Source organism: Alnus glutinosa, chromosome 5 (genome assembly GCF_958979055.1).
Source record: "Alnus glutinosa chromosome 5, dhAlnGlut1.1, whole genome shotgun sequence".
NCBI lineage: Eukaryota > Viridiplantae > Streptophyta > Magnoliopsida > Fagales > Betulaceae > Alnus > Alnus glutinosa.
In genome coordinates, this window is record NC_084890.1 from 29,893,538 (window position 1) to 29,911,028 (window position 17,491).

Here is a 17,491-nt window from a genome sequence, read left to right on the forward strand (position 1 = left end):
AGTAGTATTGCTAGTTACTAACATTGAAAAATAAACATGACAAATTTATTATGTAAGACAAGTCGATGAATGACTGGATAAATCTTACCAGACATTTACAATATTTATTTAAAATTAAAAACAAACATTAGTAGAATCGAGTCAAACAATTTTATTAGATGATTCAAAAGTCATAATACCGTGAGACAAATACAAAGAAATATGCATTCTCTAAAAGATACTTTTTTTAAAAATCTTTTCATATGCACATGAATTCTCTAGAGTTCTTGATATTAGCATACTTTAGGCAATGCAGATCCTTTTACATAATGGAAGCTCTCTAATATTTCTGCGTTCTTTGACTGGCGGTTCGTTCCAGCACGTGGAGGAACAATTTGTTGCACGATCTAGATGACTGATGGAGCAAATCAGAACCTTATACGACCAACTTGATGCCATGGATGTTGCTAACGATCGTCGCCGTCAACGAACTCCACGTTTTGTGGATGAGGATGATGTGATTACTTTTAATGAGGCATGATCTCAACGGAGGAAGGTACAGTTTGACACGCAGAGCCCTTGGTGGGCCACCTTGACCGTTAGTCGTGAGCCTCCAATTCATCTACCAAATCCATCTTATGTGGATGAGAAAGATGAATTTCTTGATGAAGAGTTCCAAGAAGACGAGTTGTTGATGAGGAGTTTAAACATAGACATGTTTATGATGATGTTAACCATGAAGATGTAGAAAATTCTTCACTAGGATTCATAGATTGGGATTCTCCACCAACCTAGGATACCGATATCAATGATGGAGATCTTGTGGAGGTTCTTTGTCATATGATCAAGATGATTAATCTGTAGTAGATTAGGTTTCACCACTAATCTATAACATCTATCCTGGGAAAGAAGAACCATTGGAAAAAGTAAATATCTCAGGTAATATTGACAATTTTGTTGATAAGAGTTCTATACATAATGTGCTTGATGAAAGCCCTAAAAGTAAAGTCTTTGATATGGATGTTAACGAAGTTGATTTCCTTAGGGTAGAAAATATTTTATCAAATTTCCTTAATGTGAATGTTTTTTTTTTTGTTTTTTTTTGTTTTATGAGAGTTTTGTACATCACATGCTTGATGAAAGCCCTAATTAAAGTGAAGTCTTTGATTTTGATGTTAATTAACGAATTTGATTTTCTTCGGGTAGAAATCTTTTATCAAATTCTCTTGATGTCAATGTTTTTGATGATTTTTATGCGGAGAAGAATTTTATGTTTAAAAGTGAAGAGATCGTTGATTCTTTTTGGAAGATATTAATGGCGCATGAACGAGAGAAGATGTGTGACAATCGCACTTAGTATTTCATAAACATTTGAACCTGAAAAGCATGTTTTATCATTGCATATCATTTTCTTGAAAACGACTAAAATATATCACTAATATAGTAATCTGTTAATATCCAGAAAATAGAAGCAACTTAGGAAATTCAAGTGTATGCTGAAAAGCCCTGACAGTCTGACACTATTAGCTGTGAGGTTTAATACAGAAGTTGTTCAGTCCTGCAGATAGGCAATAACGGGACTGCTGAACTGGATATTAAATTTGCTTCTTGCTTCTGAAAGTATTATGGAAATAGTAGTCTAGTCAATGTAGTGGCTCTCAATTCAACGGGCAAAACAATCAAATTATATTAAATCTAAAAAAAAAAAATTGGGAAAATTCTATCTTTAATTCAGAAACATACATTAGAAAGGAGTACTACCAAATAGAAATAGTTCATTTATGAGCTTAATAAGATAAGCAAAATATGCATATTTCATTAATTCAAAAGGAGAATAGCAAACTCCGCCCTTATATATGGTTAGTGCCAATGGCCCTCAAATTGTTATCTCCCTGTATTTCATAGTTAATGTTTAAGATGGAGAACCATTTTGGATACATCATATGGGCACAAAGGAAAAGGTGGATTGCAAATATATCAAAAAGATGAATCTAAACAGAAAACGTGTCCCAGATAAGAAACATACATATTACTTCCTTCCATCAAGATTGAATCCGGTACAATTCCGCTTTGCAAGTTGCCGGTTAAAAACCTAACAGAAGCAACATCAAAGGTTTAGTATGCATTAAAAATACTAGAATCCAAACGCAATTGAACAAATCCTGTTAGAAATCTATGGTTGCATTTGGTAAGAGATACATGACATGGTTCTGCACCAGATAGCAAGTTTGATTATAAAAAAAATGGGGTGCATGTGTGCAGTTGTGCGTTCAAGTGTTTGTGTCTATATAAATCAAGTCCTCCAGACTTGGAAATGATATTAAAGTATGTTAATGATGAAAGTCAAAATATACAATCAATTACAGCCTCTATTTCGATATACTTACAGAAACCTCAGGCGCTCTAAGTAGATATTGGTGGGAATCTGCCCAGCCAAATTGTTGAAACTGACATCACTACAACAATCACAAAGAGACAAGATAATCAATATCCAACCTTGGAACAATTTAGAACCTGGTATGTTGAAGAAGAAAGGGCACTCAAAATTTTATAGTTTGAAAAGATAACCTTAGTTAATAAGGCATTATTCACTTAGCATTACTAGAAGCTATTTCGCTCATGAAAGCAAACATTGCTTCTATCAATATGCTATGTTTTCTAGTAATCTGTTACCATCTAGATAGGAGCAAAGCAGACAACAATTATAAGAAAAGAATTGAAAAATGATAGTAGCAAGGAATTTGGGCAACATATCTATGCCAGCTGGTCCCAAGGTATAGCTCAATTGGCTAGGGACCACGTCTCATGAAACGGAGGTCACTAGTTCGAATCTTTCATTTCCCTCTCCCCTTGAAGTCAAATACTTATAAAAGTAAAATAAAAATAAAGAATTATGCTAACTAGTAAATTGACATGTCACAACTTCCTGCATCTTATAGTTCTCTGTTGTTTCAATCTTATTGGTTGGCCAATTTTGTGTACTAAAAACTTACAGGTGTGCACACAAGTGCACATCCATATGTTGTGCAATCATAATAAGTATGTGCGTAAGTGTGTCTACAAATTTAATTTGTTATCAATGATGTCTTCAGTTTCTGTAATATGGTTTATTAAGGAGAGTGCAATATTCATAGTTTGTGAAGCCAGATTGTTTCTTATTATATCGATCTTTGTAATAGATTTAGAACTTTTTTCTACAGCATCATTCAAACAATTTTCTACACCTCTACTTTTATTTGAGGTCTTTCACACTAATTTCAATGTTGATATATTGCTTTTCTTCCTTGTATGAACTTTTACTATGTTTTTTGCCAGTCTAATTGTTTAGGTGATGAAATCACTACAAGCTTGAAGCCATGCCAATTGTTAGAATCCATAAGCTTTTATAAACATTTTGGACCTGTTTGGTTCCTTTTATAAAGCTCACAAAACAGAAAACAGTGCAAAACGCACTACAAAACATGTTTTGAATTGAAAAACTGTTTTCAGAAAATTATTCTTGAAAACAGCCTATTTTCAGAAAGCATCAAAAAAGGTTTCTTGAAACCGTTTTATATTTTCAGTTTAGGAAAAATAACACCGTTGGAAACATCTTGTTGTCAGCTTTCTTTTGTTCTTTGAGAACAATACCATCCAAATCAAAGGCATTCTGAAGGCAAATATCGATACACACACACATATATATAAATTTATGATTACCTAATTCAAGCTAGTAAACAGCATACTCCTATATGTCACATGCTCTACTTACAACATTTGCAGATTCTTCGTTGTCCAGATGTATGAAGGGATCTCCCCAAAAATCTTACAGTTTCTCAAAACCCTAAAATACATAACTGAATTGTATCGCATAAAGCATCATCAAATCGAATATATAGTTGACAATGTAAGCACTAAACATACAATCTTACTAGGCCAGACATGTTTATCAACATAGGAAAATCCTGATTTGGCCCATCTATATCACTAATCCTCCTGTTTCAAAGATGCCACATGAGCCAAAATTGTTGATTGAATATACCAAAAAAATCAAGTTGCATCCTATCAAGCAACCGGATGAATGTAAGAAGGTTTTTTACTCACAACTCTTGTAAATTACTCAGAAGAGATATATTTGGTGGGATGGGTCCCTCCAGTCCACTTGCATGCATTTCTCTTCAAGAATTCAAATTTGAATGAGAATAACTATTAGAAAATATACATAAAAAAAGAAAAAAAAAAGAAAAAGAAAAAAAAAAAGGTAAAGGCTTATCTGCGATGGAGACTCAAAAAACACTTGAGATCTCTTGAAAAAAAAAACAAGGATCTTACAATCTTGGTATTGTTCCTCTAAAGTTGTTATCATTTATCCTACTGCATTGTGCAATAAATTGATGTTCATCAGCAAAATGTTTATATTTATGCTTTAAAGGAGGGGTGAATTATGTCAACAGAAGCATATATAATAAATTCTCACAAATCTGTTAGACTTCCCAGCATGGCAAAAGTCATCGGCAAGTTTCCTGTCAAATTATTGGAGGATAGCATCCTGCAATAACAATATTGCAGCAATGAACCAACGAAATCGTCAAAAAATGTGTTAGCAAGCAAAAGATTTATAACCTACCAAAATGAAGAGATGAGATGTCTTACAAAGTCTGTAAATTGGTCAAATTGCCAAGCTCAAGAGGAACAATGCCAGAGAATTGGTTTGCTTCAAGGCTTCTGTTTGAGTAAAACACACAAAAAAAAAAGAAAAAAAAAAGAAGAAGAAGAAACTCATGATTAAACCATCCAAAAATCACAATGGAGTGCAGGGGTAACAAAACGACCATATAACAATTAAAAAACACGGAAAGTTTCAGTGGTTTGAGGTCATAGCAGTACACTTAAACAAGAAAACCAGAGTCTTTCTACTTTATTTTTATTTTACAACTCAAGCTCACTCATGAAGACTTCAAACCAAAGTTCAAAACGTACAGGTATGTGAGACTGGTAATATTTCCCAACTCGTTTGGAATCTCCCCTGATAAGCGATTCCCAAGAACAGAGCTGCACATTACTTGGTTAATTTAAGAGAAAAGTAGCTAATTAAATCAAAACTTAATCAATATAAAATAGAAGAGCTCACATAGAAGTTAATCGCATTGAAGCCCATTCCAGTGGTGTTGTCCCATTGAGATAGTTGTAAGCAAAATCACTACAATGAGAGGACAACCGGTGTAAATAGGAAATGCTGAAAAAATAGTCTTTATTAAATTCTAGTGAATTGTGTTGGACATTAGTGCTGCAAAATATTACCATCAAACTTGAAATTGAAGCATTTCAAAAAGATCTTACATTTCTCGAAGGTGAGGAAGCTTCACCAGTTGAGGTGGAAGCATGCCAGGAAGACTATAAAACTTGAGCACTCTATATAATAAATGAGTTATTAGATAATGAGTATAGGTAACGACTATCATGAGAAGTAGATCAATCATGACATGCTGTTAGCATTTTACAATATATTAAATATGTCATGGATGTTAAAAAGGCAGCTTTTGAAAATAATGTTTGGTGGCCTTCATTACAATGTATAGTCAACAAAAATTTTCACTAACCTGACAAACAAAATAACACTAAATATATATAGATTCGTAGATGAAGGCTTAGATGAGCTAACTTAAATTAATTAATAAAAAAATTATATTTTTTGACAATCATACGAAGATGTAAAATCATGCATAAGATGGAAGATTTGACATAAAAATAATTAGTAACAAGATGAGGGAACTGTACATCTTTACGACATGACAGACAATATTGTTGCAATCACAACCAATGCTGTTCTCAGAATTTCTTGGTGGCTCTAGTTTCATCCCAACCATTTCAAGTTGGGAAGAATTACCATCAAATTTCTAATATGTTGAGCCCATGGTACTAGCTATTTGTTAGAGTGCATCAACTATACAACATCCCAATCAATAAACATCACATGTCAAATCAGCTTTGTACAACTGTGCTTATGAAAAAGAAATGGCAATCCAAATTCATTGCAACAGTTATCTGCGCTTGAATTCATTTTTATTGCCTAAATTCAGATTTAAATACCCAAGAAATTTTTGAACATTTTTATTATTCTCAATCACATGACTTTGAAGCTTGAAGCGAAAAAAGTATAAATGAAGAAATCGGTTTAATTATCCAATTTACTTCCATATTTGTGAAGGAAAATATGAAAATTAACAACTTAATATGACATTCGACAATTCGATTAACGCATTAAAAAAAAGAAAACAAGAAAACAATCAGTTTTACTAGAATTATGTGAATTTAGACTTATAAACATGTGAGAATCACACTAATTAAAACTTAGCCCATCTAATTAGAGAGTACCAGAGAATCATGCACTAGTGAAGCACCATAATCATAAATTTCAATGGGGAAACCCCCAATTTTCTGTTTGGTCACCAAATAATTTAATGAAAAAAAAAAGGAAAAAGAAAAAGATCAATGCATAGTACTTTCATATCTTACTACGAAAAATGATAAGCTAAGCCCAACTAGTCCAAACAGTTAATGGGTGACACCCAGTTTGACAACGGAAGAGCAAGCTCGTACCTTCTCCTTGGGGTACCACTGCCTTTGCGAATCTCAGCAACCTGAAGCAACTCAATGCGAAAACCATGAACACGAAGCGATTCTTCGCCAGCATGATCAAGAATTTGACAAAACTACCACAAGTGCTTCTGAGGGAACTTCAGTACATGATTTGGAAACAAAGTTGGCTCAAACTTTCTTGGTTTTGCAAAAGCTGAACCTACGAGAATCAACCAATGTGTGTAATTGACATATGACACTATAATCCCACCACCCAGGTGTGAAAATGGATGAAACTAATGATGTGGATTCTTTGGAATTTACGCCAGGAATGAAGTACTCATTTGCCAGGATGTGCTGTGAAAACTTTTATGCCAGGAAATTATATATTTTCGGAAGGTGGGAAAAACAAATCCCTAGATACTTTTCTTCTCAAGCCCTCTCTGCCTCTCACGATCAGTTCGATCAGTTTTCTTCTCAAACTTTCTCTGCCTCTCACGATCAGATTCTTCTGGTGTCCAAGTTTTGTTGCTCTATCGCTCTCTCTCACAAAACATCTCCGGGAAAACGCCACTCCACCGCCGTTGATCGACGCCGACTGCCCGCTCAGCCCACCAGCTCGCCTCCCTCTAATCATTCGGTGTGTTTTTATATTTTCACTCTTCCTGGTCCATTGATTCATGTTTTTTTTTTTTTTTTTTTTTTTTCTTTTAGTGAATGTGGTCGATTACAATTTATGGTTTGAATTTGTTGAGTGAATGTGGTGGATTTCGATTATTTAAAATACTTGTTGGAGGCTCATATGTGAAAAACCCTAAATTTTCGTTTGGATTGGGTTCATTAAAGGTTCAATATTTGTTGGGAAATTAGTTAAAGGTTCAATATTTGTCGGAAAATTTGGGTTTTTTGTTATTTGGGGTTTGTTTGTTTTGTGTTCTTTCTTGGGCATTCTGTTTAACACACGAAAGGCTAAGAGCTTTCCCATTGAAATTGAGTAATTTATTAACATTTTGTGTGTGTGTGTGTGTGTATGGCTTTTGTTTTTCTGTTCAAGTCGATTTTGGTCTTTTCCCTATTCTTTTGGATTGCTCTGTGAGTAAGTCATTCACTTTGATACTGCACAAAGAGTTGAACAGAAAGGCCATTTGACTAGAACAGCAGACAGAAAATGTAACAGTGCAGATTTCTTCGGTGCTTGAGGGAATCACACAGTAAATCATGAAATATGTCCTAGATGTCAGAATCATTATATCTGAAACCCAACTCTTTCACTTATTATCTTGCAATAGATTTCACACTGAATTGGATCATTCTTACACACCTAATAGAATCTTGGCTGCCAGCCTCATAGGAGCTCAAATTCAGTCTCACTGATGCATCTAGTGTGCATCTAATTTAAAGTGTTCCATCTGGTACTGGTTCTCTGTTTGAATCAAGGAACCAGTACCAGATGGTATTGTGGTATGGCATTTTCCCAATTGAATGTGCAATAGTAGTAGTGGTATTGCAGCAGTGCATAGGTATTATTATTGGCTGTACTGCAGCTTAGTAGTTTGATATCAATTGAAGAGATAATGCTCCTCATTTTATCCTTTATGTTTTACTCAATCTAATCACTTGATTCTAGCATTTCTGTTATTCTGGTAATCATAATTATTGCCATTTGTTATAATAGATGTTTGAACAATCCTTTTGCATTAATACATTCAAAATTCACCTCAAACCAGTGACTATCTAAAAAGGAATGATAAGGTCTGTTGTTGCTATGAAATTCTCCTGAGGTCATATAGGTTGTAATAGATGCTTTTTCTGAAGTTTACTTTGAGATCACCTCAGAGTGAGGTGCTTGTACACCTTGAGGCAGTGCAAAGTTAAGTTGCAGTTTCTAGGTGTATGCCTCACCATCCAGTTGTTTATCAAAGGTGTGGCCTGTGCCTAGAACATTTTTTTTTTTTATCAACTCAAAAACTAGTCATGTCTTCCTTGATTATTTGGTTTTGTTTGACAATTTCTACACTTATTTTATATTGCACGTAAAACTACGTATCTCTTGCACCGTGTTTTGTATAGTTTGGCATCTATAAGATCTATATTGAATTGATACTCTAATAAATTATCTACCATGTTTCATTTTCTTTTTTTGTGCCATCCTGGTTTGCTCATGAAATGTCCAAAATTTGTTTAGATGTAAAATGTTTTCTTATACTAGCTGTTAATCTCTCTCTCTCTCTCTCTCTCTCTCTCTCTCTCTCTCTCTCTCTCTCTCTCTCTCTCCTCTGCGTCGGAAAACATACATATCAGTAGAACATAGGGATGCAGAATATGGGACTTCTCTGTCTGATGTCTTGAATAATTTTTGTCCATTTTTATAATCACCCCAAACTGATTTTTTAGTCCCCTTTTATTCTGTCATGTGCACCAGACATCCTCTTGCTACTTGCTCAAATGGATAGGGATTTGAGTGATTTTAATATAATTTAGTCATTGTAACTGACCTGATCTTCTTAAAGATGTACAAAAGCTAACAGATTTTGCATGTATGAGGTATAATTTTGTCAAACATTTGAACTATAGGTATGCTTTTTTTATGTAACTAATTGCAAATTACTTTCGAAATCTAACTTTTCCAACTTAGCTCAGGGTCGTTGTGGTCTATTTTACATGAGATTGGAGGTGGGTATGTGTTTAGGAGTTTGATTCCCGTACAATGCATCATACTGTTAATGATTCATACCCATGAGGAGTGACAAGATTATTGGTTCTAACCTGGTGATTTCATAGTGAAAATTTCCTGATTTAAGTGAATGATCTTAAAAGCCATCTTTGGGTTTCATGAAACATGGGTTATTTAGTGAACCGGGTATAATAGTCCCCTTTTAGTTCGTCATGTTGACTGACTTTTTACTTTTCCAGAAATGTATACTAGACCTAGAGCACTGTAAATATGCATCTTTAAAGGATGACCTCATCCTCAAATAAACAAGTGATTGTTGTTTGAAGAAATAAATTTTATATCCCACAAAATTCTAACAATGAACTTTGGACCATATCAGAATTTTTAAAAGGCTATACTCGCAGATGAAGAGGCAGATCTGAGAAATCCTGGCTGTGTCTGCCCAATGCAAAATTTTGTGATGCAACTATACTATGCAAACCCAGTACAACCACGTGTTATGCAAAGCAGTACTAGGAATTCTAGATGTTGAATTTTCTAGAGATTGTTAGAAGATAAAAGCAGTTCTAGGAATTTTCTATGAAGTACATCTTTGTACCTCATTTTTTATGTACTAACAAAATGTGATGAGCCATATAAAATCATGCAAGCCCGATGGCCTTCTTTGAATTTCTTCAGCACTTAGAGTTGCCTACAGAGGGTTAATGCAAAAAATATTTTAGCCATACTCAACAGATCAAATTGAAATTTCTACAGGATGCGTAGCTAATATGAGAACATCTAGTTTGTTTATAAGTCTTCCTTGTTTGTACTTTTGACATAATGTAAAAGTCTTGAGACTCCCTTGAAAAGATTTGTTTATAGCCGTTGTGTTGTTATGGTAGATAATAGTAGTAGCATTTATAACTGGTATAGTTAATATTGAAGTGACCTATAATTAGCCGCCAATGGGTATTCTAAGTTAATCTTAAAGTGTTGGAGGCAACAAAATCACTATTTGTGCCCATGGGACACAAATGATAGCAATTGTAGAATCGTATTTTTTTGGCTCATTATAAATGTATGATGGTATTTTGATATTATCCCAACATAGCATGCACGGGGCAGCCTCAGCACTCATTTTTACTAGACTAAGCTCATGCTAAGTATGGGCGAAAAGGTAGTAAATAAACTCATGACAAGTAGGTTAGTAACTGGCCGCTATCTACTAACGGTTAACCGCCTAATTGTATAATCGCGTTTGAAGTGGGTTGGAAAAAATTGCTAACTATCTATGATATGACGATTATCAGTTTTAGGAGTAGACGGTTGCAATATATCCAAAACGAGTAATTTCAACCCCAAGTTTGAACTTTGAAGATATGCATAATATTTAAGAAACCCCACTCGTCTCTCTCGTAATCCCATTCCCCCTGCGCTGCTCATTTCCTCTCAATTCTCTCACCTCCCTATTTCTCTACGTCTCAACGTGGCTAAGGGCATGGGGATTCGCAAATCCAATTTACAACTTACAAGTTTTAAAAAAAGGCATACCGTTCGTTGGACAAGCAGCAGGTGTAGCTTCTAATGGTTAGGAACCAAGCATCTTTGTCCATAATCACCATTTTTGTCCATAGTGACCTATAATTAAATGAGGCCAACTCTGAAATCTTACCCCAATTTTTTGATTCCCCGAAGCATCTTTGTTCCCACCAAATCCGGCAATGTTCTTTCTTTTTCTTTAAAAAAAAGTAGACATACTACCAAAATATTGTCAATGTACCCTAAGGTTAGAAAAAAACAAAAATAACTTTATAATTTTTTCAATAAAACAAAAATAACTTTACAAATTTTTCAATAAAACAAAAATATCCTTATAAATTAAATTTTTAAAAAAATCCTAAAAAATTAATTTTTTCAAAAGAAATTTTTAATTCTTTTCTAAAAAAAAAAGAGGAAGAAATTTTAAGTTTTTTTTTTTTTTTTTAAATGAAAGTTTTTAGTTTCTTTAAAAAATTTTATTTTTATTTTAGAAAAAAAAAAGGAAAATTTTTTTAATTTGTCTTTTTATTTTTAAATTTGGACACCCTTGGTTTTTTTGTATGACTAACTACCATTTAAGAATACTCCTAATGACTTATGTATATCTCAATCTAAAATATCTAACCAAAACCCACTTTATCTAGTTTAACTAATAGGTTTTAAAAGGTACCATACATCTAATTATCTATTCTTAATTCTATATACTTTCAAATAAAAATAAAAAAGAATAAAACTTTATTTTTTTATTTTTTATTTTTTTTATCGTATTTTTTTACTGTCCTTTTTTTTTTCAAATGGTTATATTTGGTCATATTTGTTAACAATCGTTTTATTAAAACGGTTATTTTTCTAATGCAAATTTTTCAATGGTCATTTTTTCTCAAACGTCCATTTTTTTTAGTAGTTATATTTTCGATGGTCGTTTTGTTAAATCTGTCATTTCTCTAAAGTCCTCTTCAGTATCTCCCCATCCTGTGCAAGGAACAGATTGGTTCAAGGGGAGGCAATAAGCAACAATCACAACATTCTCATCTTTATCTCCATCACTATGAGACTTGGGTTCCCGTTCCAAATCCAACAACAATTCAGGATCTATCGTGGAGTTCCAATCAACTTCATCGAGCTAAATGCAACTCACCCATATCAAACCTGAAACAACAATCTAAACAATATCAAATCAAAAGCCAACCAACCACTATTACTACAAGAATCAAATTTTCAACTAGCACTAAAAAACAAGTTATGGTCACAAATCAAACACAATAACTAGGTTCTCCCTGAAGACAGGGTCTTGAAACTAACTAATCTCAAACCGTGGACAAATCATCTTTGACTTCTACTAATTAGCCACCGAAATATGAAATAACACACCAAAATAACATGACAGAATCTAACCCACAAAATCTTACAATGATGGAAACCAATTTCAACACAAAGGCCTTAAAAGTTAAAAACAAACATCATAGATCATTTGAAGAAAAACGATTTCTAATGGGCTCAGAATGTATAACAGCTCTATCAATCAAGAATTTTCTGAAGCAGAACTGGCATTAAAGCTGTAACTTAATCATCACTGCCAATTTGTACATGCAAATCATATTCATACAAATCAAAGAAAATCATAAACTAGGCATTTTTCTGAAACCAAAGAAAATCATTTAACTTAATAAATCATCAAACTTCTCCATAAATAGCTTCCATATCCCAAATCAAAAGCCAACCAAACACCCAAAGTACAATATCAAAACCATCTACTACCTTGGCAAATAACCACAAAAATAAACCGAAGCAACTCAAAACTTCTCATCAATTTCAGCTACATACCCAACCAGTTACCATCCTCAAACAAATATCAAGAGCCCCAAAACTCCCATTGGAATTGGCAATTAACACAACAGCCAATCCAAATAAACACCCATCTATAATACCTTAGTCCAACATGAATAACCCTAAATAATTATCCTCAATCGTCCATGATTTATAACATACAACAAAGATCTATACCAGAATTGCAAATTTAAAATCACCAAAGAAACTCTGAGAGCCTCTGATTTTGTAAAAATTAACACAAGTAATTCACAAGTTTCGATCAATCAAAATAAACAGAGGACGAAGTTCCCATCAACCTGCCAATTTGGCAATTAAAATTTTCCCCATTTGGTAAATTTGCTTTCCCCATAAACTTATCAAACTTTTAATTGGTCTTCTAAACCATAATCGTGATTAAGTTGTGCTGCGATTTATGGGTAAAGTAAATTTACCAGCATGAAACCAAATAACTTTTTTTTTTTTGGTGATTTTTTAGGTAATTGTAAACAGTGCATTTCAATTCAGGATAGATTTGTCACTCAAAAATGCTTCATTGTCACGTGTTGTGTTGTGGATTCCGTCAATTTTTATGCCCGAATCTGACTTAGGGTCCTACTCGTAACAAAGTGGTAGTTTAGAAGAGCGAGTTGCAGTGAGTAGTAGTTTAAGGGTATAAATGCAAATGTGGTAATATTTTAATGGAGAAAAATGTAATTCAGAAACTCGAAACAACTAGAGCGTGAAAACTCTAAATAATCAAAGTTGGAAACTCTGATTTGTCCATTCATACTCCAATTTTGTCCGGGTCTATTGAGAGCATTGACTACTTGTAATGAGTCTCCTTCCGAGATGATCTTGTCCAGACCCCAGTTGCGGCAAAACTCAGCAGCTCTCAAGGCTGCAAATGCTTCTGCAACCGCCGGATTCACCCTTGCTTCCAGTGAAAAAACTAGCAGCTTCATGAACCTGGCCGTTAGAGTCCCGCACAATGAACTCACTATTAGCACATAAACTCGCTAATCTAGTATTTATTTGACTATGCAACACAATAATGTAAAGATAAATTAAGGTCTGAAATTCGATTGATTAGTGCTTATGGTTAGCATGAAAAAGTAGAAATGTTAGTCCAAAAGTAGTGAGCGTAAATAAATGACTTTCCCTTAAAAATTACGTAGAATATGTCATAATAAAAAATTTGATTCTCCTTTACTTTCCTTTTTCTCATAAAAAAAACTCATAGACATAATGTTATTGTTCCCAAGTATAATTAATTCCCTATGTGTCTTGAGCTGAAAAGCTGAAAGTTTCAACCACAAACCATTGCTAGTAAAAGTAGTTACCAAAAAATTACATTTAATAATCCCTTCTAGAAATATATATTTTGTTTGATGCAAATTCCTCATTCACTACACCCTGTTTTTCCAAAAACCACCATCTCTTTTTCCTATTTAATTTTTGGTTGTTGCGATCTGCTTATTAGACATTTGTTCTTTGAAGATTTGGATTGTTTATTAGACATGTGTACACTTGTATGTATGATAATTATAAGGCACATAATTATTATTTTTTTCTTTTGAATAATAATGCATGGTCGTTCATATTGTGGCAGGTGCAATACCAAGTGAAATTGGTAATCTCCAATACCTTGAGTTATTAGTTATCCGTTTGAACAACTTTACTGGTCCAATTCCATTTGAGATCGTTAATATCTCAACAATAACAGATATTGATATGGCTTACAATAACCTCTTAGGCCATCTTCCATCAAATGTAGGCATCTTCCTTCCAAATCTTTATGGCCTTTATCTTGAAGGAAACAAACTAAGTGGAACAATACTAAGCTCTATCTCCGATGCATCACAACTCACTGAACTAGATCTGGGTGATAACTCATTCTCGAGCTTAATTCCTAAATCACTTGGTAATTTAAGGCTCCTGAAGTGGCTCACCCTATTAGTAAATAATTCGACCCTTGGATCTTCCACTCCAAAATTCAACCTTTTCTCTTCTTTGTCAAATTTGGCATATCTAACAACTTTAGATTTTTCAAATAATCAACTAAATGGCGTCCTTCAGAGTTCCATTGGAAAACTCTCTACTTCACTTCAGGAACTTCACATGGATAATTGCAATATTAAGGGCAACATTCCTAGAGATATTGGCAATTTAAGCAACTTGATCCCTTTGGAGTTACTGAACAATGAATTGACTGGACCTGTTCCAGTTACATTGGGAAGATTGCACAAGCTTCAAGGTTTGAGGCTTTATAATAATAGACTAGACAATCTCATCCCATTTGATCTTTGCCATTTAGGGAACTTGTTTGAATTGTTTTTACGCAGTAATGAGCTTTCTGGAGACATTCCTATATGCATGCATAATATGACTTCTCTAAGATATCTTTACTTTGACTCTAATCGATTAACTTCTATGATTCCAATGAGCTTGTGGAGCCTTATATATATCTTAGTGGTTTACCTGTCATCAAATTCTCTAAATGGCACTCTTTCATTAGAGATTGAAAATTTGAAGGTCTTGAGAGTATTAGAGTTCTCAAGAAATCAACTATCTGGTGGTTTCCCAACAACAATTGGTGGCCTCAAAGATTTAGCTAATCTCTCATTGGAGGATAATCGATTAGAAGGCTCAATTCCTGAATCTTTTAGCGAATTGGTAAGTTTGGAATTTTTGGACCTTTCCAGAAACAATTTATCCGGTGAAATTCCAAAGTCCTTAGAAGCAGTTTCGCAACTCAAATATCTAAATGTTTCTTTCAATAAACTGCAAGGAAAAATTCCTATAAAATGACCATTTGCGAACTTTTCTGCTGCATCATTTATGTCAAATGATAGACTTTGTGGTTCTCGAAACAGGTGTTCCTCGACAAAAAAATACCGCAACAGCACATATACTAAAGTATGTATTACCATCGATTGTGTTAACAATGCTTGTAGTCGCACTTGTGTTATTTTGGACAAGATGCAGAAAAAGGAATGTGAAAATTCTAGTGGAGGGAAACTCATTACCAATAGCCACATGGAGAAGAAATTCTCAACAAGAACTTTTACAAGCGATAGAAGGGTTCAGTGCAAACAACTTACTTGGTGAAGGGAGCTTTGGATCAGCATACCATGGGACACTCCTTGATGGAATGATTGTTGCAATAAAAGTTTTCAAAATGGTAGTAGAAGGGGCATTAAAGAGTTTTGATACAGAGTGTGAGATACTACACAATATTTGTCATCGGAATCTTGTCAAAATCGTCAGCAAGTGCAGTAACATCGACTTCAAAGCTTTTGTATTGGAATACATGCCTAATGGGAACCTGGGGAAGTGGTTGTATTCTCAAGACCGATGTTTGAGTATCTTACAAAGACTAAATATAATGATCGATGTCGCATCAACAGTGGAATACCTTCATTATGGTTATTCAACACCTATTGTTTATTGTGATTTGAAGCCCAATAATATATTATTGGGATAATTACACTTAACCCCCATGATTTATCCACGGTGTGGCGATTTACCCCCTAATGTACCAAAATTGGTACATGACCCCCCCGAACTTGCCAACGTGTGGTAAAATCAACCTTCCGTCCAATCGACCGTTCGTTTGGACGGAAAGTCGGTCACGTGCAAGTCACGTGACTTGGGGAGGGTCTCTGTCTTAAACGGTCACGTGACTTGCACGTGACCGATTTTCCGTCCAAACGAACGGTCGATTGGACGGAAGGTTGATTTTGCCACACGTTGGCAAGTTTGGGGGGGTCATGTACCAATTTTGGTACATTGGGGGGTAAATCGCCACACATTGGATAAATCAGGGGGATTAAGTGTAATTATTCCTATATTATTAGATGAAGACATGGTCGCACATGGTTGCCAAGCTGTTAGGTGATGGAGATTTTATGATGCGAACCATGACTCTCGCTACTATTGGATATATGGCACCAGGTAATGGTTTTAGCCTACAACCAGAACTTGCATGTCTATCATGCTACTCATGCATTCACTGATAACTATAGCTTTTTGGTAGAATATTGCTTTTAGCATTATATATCTTTTGAATATATAATTATTTACTCATGATAATTTTTTATGTCCACATATAGAGTATGGATCCGAAGGACTTGTTTCTACAAGAGGTGATGTGTATAGTTATGGTATTTTGCTTATGGAAACTTTCACAAGAAGGAGACCTACAGATGACATGTTTGCGGGAGAAATCAGCTTAAAAGTGTTGGGTAAAGGAATCATCACCCCTTTCAATAACTAAAGTGGTTGATGCCAATTTGTTGAAAACCGAAAGGGATTGTCCTTGTACATTGGATTGCATATCATCTGTAATGGGATTGGAATTGCAGTGTTGTGCAGAGTTTCCTGAACTGAGGGTTGATGCAAAAAATATTTCAGTCACACTCAAGAATATCAAATTGCAGTTTCTATAGGATACTGAACGAAGCTAGTATGAAAGCATCAAACTTGTCTATAGCTCTTTCATGTTTGTGTTTTTAAAATAATATAATAGTCTTGGGACTCCCCTAAAGGGATTTGTTTATAGACTTTGCTTTGTTATGATAGATAATAATAGTAACATTCGCTTGGAAAAAAAAAAAGAAAAAAGAAAAGAAGGTAATAATAGTAACATTTATAAATAATACAACTAATGATTGTAGTGACCTATAATTAGAACCAATGGTTACTCTAAGGTAGTCTCAAAGTTTTGAAGGAAACAAAGTCATTAGTTTTGCTCTTGGGACACGAAAATGATAGCAATTGTGACATTGCACTTTTGGTGCTAATTATCATTGTATGTAAATATTGCCCCAATGTTGTGTGGGGGAGGAAGGGTGCTCAATTCTAAACTCTCAACTTTTTGCAATAACATCATTTGTAAATAAGTATGGGATAGCCTGAGCTCTCATCTTTTCCTTCTTATTCACTTCAATC

The 17,491-nt window shown here is 34.2% G+C and overlaps 1 protein-coding gene, 2 long non-coding RNA genes and 1 other non-coding gene across 6 annotated transcripts; 1 reads left to right on the forward strand and 3 right to left on the reverse strand.

Annotated features, from left to right (window-relative positions):
* Nucleotides 1–3,736: 3,736 nt before the first annotated feature.
* Nucleotides 3,737–4,133, reverse strand: LOC133868248 (uncharacterized). The gene is made up of 3 exons (XR_009900308.1): nt 4,063–4,133; nt 3,883–3,954; nt 3,737–3,802 (listed from the first exon to the last, which is right to left on the reverse strand). It is a non-coding gene; the product is annotated as an uncharacterized LOC133868248 (long non-coding RNA).
* A 958-nt stretch (nt 4,134–5,091) lies between these two features.
* LOC133869769 (uncharacterized) lies at nt 5,092–6,672 on the reverse strand. The gene is made up of 3 exons (XR_009900530.1): nt 6,559–6,672; nt 5,299–5,370; nt 5,092–5,158 (listed from the first exon to the last, which is right to left on the reverse strand). It is a non-coding gene; the product is annotated as an uncharacterized LOC133869769 (long non-coding RNA).
* Nucleotides 6,673–6,823: 151 nt separating this feature from the next.
* LOC133869768 (uncharacterized) lies at nt 6,824–17,067 on the forward strand. Of its 3 annotated transcripts, none has more exons than XM_062306845.1 (2): nt 6,824–7,177; nt 16,654–17,067. In XM_062306845.1, the coding sequence occupies exons 1-2, from the start codon at nt 6,824–6,826 to the stop codon at nt 16,774–16,776; spliced, it is 477 nt and encodes a 158-aa protein (XP_062162829.1). In that variant the 3' UTR covers nt 16,777–17,067. The 3 variants fall into 3 exon arrangements, 1 of the variants encoding a protein (XP_062162829.1); XR_009900528.1 differs by lacking the exon at nt 16,654–17,067 and adding an exon at nt 9,591–9,837 and having other exon boundaries at nt 6,858–7,177; XR_009900529.1 differs by lacking the exon at nt 6,824–7,177 and adding an exon at nt 16,388–16,495.
* LOC133869977 (small nucleolar RNA Z223) lies at nt 12,223–12,314 on the reverse strand. Its single transcript, XR_009900601.1, has one exon. It is a non-coding gene; the product is annotated as a small nucleolar RNA Z223 (small nucleolar RNA).
* Nucleotides 17,068–17,491: the final 424 nt, after the last annotated feature.